A 4,530-nucleotide genomic window follows, 5' to 3' on the forward strand; every position below is an offset into this window, starting at 1 on the left:
CATTTGTACCTACTGAGTGAAGTCCCAGGCAACAGTAACCAGTAGTGTGAAAATGTTTTACCAATAATCGTTCCAGGAAATTCCACTAACTTCATTAATAGACGGTGAAAATGATCCTTTCAATTTTATCAAGAAAATAAACCATCATGCACACATCGTGTTAAAATCTACTTATTCTTTCGGTCGGCCAGATCTCTGTCGACATATCCTTGGTTTCAGTCCTGCTGCAACAGACCCCGCCCCCCACCCTTTCTATTGAATGACTATAAAGCATTGATGCTCAAAGTGCAGCAATACATTGTTTCGTTAATTTATTTTCACGATTCTTGAAAATACAAGAAGAAAAGCTTCTTTAGAATTCCATTGTGCATATTGCATACGCTTCCTTAAATGTTTTTGTCTTCATCTAAAAAAACAAACAAACAAACAAAAACAATGTATTCATACATGCCAAAATTGCTTTGAATTGGGAATCTGCCCTGTAGTAGTCTACAGTGCATTGAATATCCATTCCAATGTCACTCAGCCTCAAGCAGACTGTAACACGATTAGATTATACAGTTCAATCTTTTGCTGCGAATAAAAATGCTGAAAAATATATTGTAATGGTACAGTCTAATTCTCCTAATCTAGGTCTCTTGTACTTCTCCATTTGGGGGACTTTTGTCTTCCAAAAAAGTATCCCTCAATAATACCGTTAACTATGACCAGTGGTTCGGCGTCAGCCGCCGACAAGAGTATTTCGAGATTTTCAAACAGGACTGCGGCGTGAGTTAGGAGAGTCCTGCTTGTTTGAGTGGCTGGATACCCTGGACTACACTCGGGTGGTGGAATGCGAGTGTGGGTGGGGAAGAGTGTTATTTTGTTGGGTGCTGGGAAAGGTGTTGAAAGATTGGAGGGAGGTAAGACGTCCAATAGTACTCGGGATCATGGTAATGGTGTTTGGTGTCATGAGAGGGATGTCATCTGGTGAGCGCCTCAAGGCCAGAGTATAGTCTGGCGGGCAGGTAGTCCTTAGCAACACGTCGTGAGGATTTAGCGGATCACCCTGCATCCGCCTGCAGTCTTGGTCCAGGTCTGTGTGTTGCTTCATCTGAAGAGACATGATCTCTTCTTCCTGTGTATGAGCAAGATCGTTGGTTGCACTCTGTTGTGGGCTGCAGTCTTTGTGGATGTCGTGCCGGTGCTTGTCCTTCTTGTAGTAGAGCGCTGCAAAAGCCAGGATGTTGAGGAAGAGCAGAGATGCTCCCACAGCGATAGTGACTGACAACTCGGTGGAATAGTCACGCTGGTCCACTAAATGAGGTTGCTTGTGGATGTTCTGGATCTCAGTTGGGAGGGGAGTTGGGTTGGGGTTCTTTGTCACTAGAACCTTTGGCTTTGGGGTGCGATTACTTGCGCCCGATGGGGAGATCTAAAGAAACCATACAAGAGAAATGTGTTAGTACATCATTAACAGATGAAACCCGACGCCGATGTTTAGAAAAGTCGCATCATTATAGGAGGGATCCTTCTTTTCTGGTATTGATAGGGAAGATGTCGAGGGGAAAAAGAAAAAAAAAACACAATCCATGAAGCAAAAATATTATAGGGCAGGACCTAAATCTGCCAAACGACTGGCGTGTAGACTCCAAAAGCAACAAAAATAAAGATCACTTCAATGTATAAAACTTGAGCTGCGAGCAGCTATCAAGGATCCTTGCAGTCCTGCCAATGTTGTGGGGTCCCCCGTCCCAACAGGGGCTGCTTTGTTCAAAATGTGTGTGTGTGGGGGGGGGGGGGGGGGGGGGGGGCGCAACCAACCTATTTTTTTAAAGGCACGGTAAATTCAAAAAGTTATTTTGCTAAGTGTGATGTGTGTGCCGGTGTACACCTGTTTTCACAAACGTTCAGGCCAACAAAATAGATGTTTTTCAAGCAGTGTGTTGCCATGGCAACCAACCGGGTTGGACAAAATAAACAGCTTGGTTTTGATTTTTTTTATTATGATCATCTTAGATATATGGACAATGTTTCATTGAAAATGAGCATTAAATGAGTAACACCAAATTTGAAAAAAGGTCCCACCTTTGTGGTAGTGGGAATAAGCTGAGTGGCATCATTAAGGCTGTGCAAATGAGGAACCAGCTCCAACCACAAATTAACCTGGAGAGAACAGAGAAGAAAATTATTACCTATCCAAATCAAACTGTCTGTCTGTCTCCGTCTGTCTGTCAGGATAAGTCACATACCTTGTTGGCACGATAGTGCTCTTTGACTCGGGGCTTGAGGCCTATGTGCAGGTAGAGCTGGTCTTTCTGGTTGTAGCGTGTCCATGCTACTTCTTCAAAGCGGTTGGGCTTTGTGTGGATGAATTTGGTGTCCTGTGGTACGGGCTGGTTTGGGTCTCTGAAAAACGGTAACCGCAAACAAATTGTAACTAAGAGTGAAGTAGCGCGACAATAACGCATTTGTGGGACTGTACCCGGTTTTGGCAAAGTTTGTCCAATAAGTCATCATCACGGCACTGAGCATAACATCATTCTTGGAGAAATTGCAGGGAAACAGCTCGGTCGGGCCGATCATCGGGAGGCCAAACACGTAGGGGATCTCATCTCCGTGAGATGCGTCAGCCCAGGGTGGCACCTAATGAGCAACAGAGTCATTGGCTCAGTGTTTCCATCCGTCTTTATCCATTAGGACATAACAAACGCACAAAATCATGCAAAATAAAGAGAGCAACAATGACAATTACTACAAGGAAGTTTGGAGGTTGTGTAAAGCGTACAAAATGCAAGGATTTGCAACTGCTTTTCAACCTGCCTTGCATTTAAGTTAAGATATTGCGTTCATCATGAAAGGGATGAACTTTATTTGTGCAGATATTGCTCAGGAAATGCCCAGAGACTCACCTGTTCTGTTTGACAATGATGATAGAATGCATAGAAGTAAGTCGGAGAGCCAAAGCTAGAGTGCAGGTCAGCTGTGGCCACAGCGGGTGCCACCCACTGGTGATCAGTGAACAGGGCCAGCAAGGTCTTCCTGCGCGTCTCCGGGTTATGCCTATCGGCCCAATCCGTGTACATGAACTTGATGGTCTCTCGGAGTATGTCTTTACCCTCTGGATAGCCATAGAGGTCATCCACAAAGCTTGACACAGCATAGTCAAAGTCATTGGCCTGAACACCATTTTCATTGTCCACCATCAGCTCCACAAATTTAAGACCCTCACCCTGGTTCACTCCCAGCATAATGTCATAGTTAAGGAATTCACCTGCAAATCAAACACAGAGAACCGCTTGCATCGCGTGCTGGCGAGAGATCGAGAGAGTCGAGCCTGCCCGAGATGTTTTCTTGTACCTTGCTCCATGAGTATCTGAGGGTCATCGGGGATTACGTCGCCATCGATAACGGGTCCGAAGGCAATGTGGTACCGTGCTGGCTGGATGTCTTGATCTACCAACTCTTTATAATGTTTTCTCTGAAGACACGTGACCAGCTCCACCGTGTCCTCCAGATTACAGCCGACTTTCTGGCCCAGCGCTCTGGCATACTTAGCTGGCTGGAAGCTAACGGCCCAGCTTGAGAGCGCCGTGCCGCTCTGGGTGATAGCCCTTTGAAACAGACCTAAATAGGTTCCATCCAGAGAAAGGAAAGAAAGGAAGAAATCAGAACAACAATAAAATAGCATGTGACAGACAGACAGTCTTATATGTATACATTTTACCTTTTGTCGAGTTACTCCAGCGGTTGCCCTCCGAGTAATGAGAAAGTGTGAGAAGGTTGACGCAAGAGGCTCCAGCCCCTGACCCAAACACAGTTATACGCAATGGATCACCACCAAAGGCTGCGATATTCTCACTGGTCCAGCGAAGGGCTTGGATTTGGTCCAACAGACCATAATTCCCCTTGGCTGCCTGGTCACCAGTACTAAGGAAACCTGCAGGGGAATGAATACCAATGATCATGATCACAATCAATTGAACAATTGTTTGAGGAAGAAGAAAAATAAATACATATGCAGTATAGAAAAGGGCTTGAATGAATATTATGTGCGTCTGATACGTTCAAGGTCCAGACTGCATTTTATTCGCAACTGACAACTTTTGTGTGCGTCGTCCTTACCTAGAACACCCAAGCGGTAATTGACTGTTACGACAATCACGTTCCCGTAGCTGGCCAGGACGCTGCCATCAAACAGGTTGCCAGTTCCTTCCATGTATGAGCCACCATGGATGAAAACCATCACTGGCTTGGGACTTCCGCTCTCCCGTATGTCTACAGATAGGTCAGAAAAAGGAAAAGAAACTGGCAATCTTAGATTTCAAACTGATGCTGGGACAGACCCAAAGAATCAACACCACTTCTAGGGTGCCTTGTATAGCATTTGGTACAAATTAACTTTCTATTGACTCGTGCACCATGTACAGCAAGCAAGGTTTTCATGGGCTCCCCCATCTTGTTTCAATCACAGCGTTACCAAAAATAGTTCAAAATTGAAAAGGTTACTCCCTCCTAATAACGATGCGCCAAAACCCGAGAGCTATTGGA

The 4,530-nt window shown here is 45.1% G+C and overlaps 1 protein-coding gene across 2 annotated transcripts in view; it reads right to left on the reverse strand.

The window, feature by feature from the left end:
• Positions 1-109: 109 nt before the first annotated feature.
• The window catches only part of nlgn1 (neuroligin 1), a 16,074-nt gene continuing 11,653 nt past the window's right edge, over positions 110-4,530 (reverse strand). For both annotated transcript variants that reach the window (XM_061296406.1, XM_061296407.1), the window contains 8 exons: positions 4,105-4,257; positions 3,707-3,919; positions 3,340-3,606; positions 2,892-3,253; positions 2,465-2,625; positions 2,232-2,388; positions 2,068-2,145; positions 110-1,414 (listed from right to left, as the gene is read on the reverse strand). In XM_061296406.1, coding sequence (XP_061152390.1) covers positions 815-1,414; positions 2,068-2,145; positions 2,232-2,388; positions 2,465-2,625; positions 2,892-3,253; positions 3,340-3,606; positions 3,707-3,919; positions 4,105-4,257 — 1,991 coding nt within the window. In that variant the 3' untranslated portion in view covers positions 110-814. The remainder of the gene's footprint in view (positions 1,415-2,067; positions 2,146-2,231; positions 2,389-2,464; positions 2,626-2,891; positions 3,254-3,339; positions 3,607-3,706; positions 3,920-4,104; positions 4,258-4,530) is intronic.

This window comes from Syngnathus typhle, linkage group LG14 (genome assembly GCF_033458585.1).
Source record: "Syngnathus typhle isolate RoL2023-S1 ecotype Sweden linkage group LG14, RoL_Styp_1.0, whole genome shotgun sequence".
NCBI classification, from domain to species: Eukaryota; Metazoa; Chordata; class Actinopteri; order Syngnathiformes; family Syngnathidae; genus Syngnathus; species Syngnathus typhle.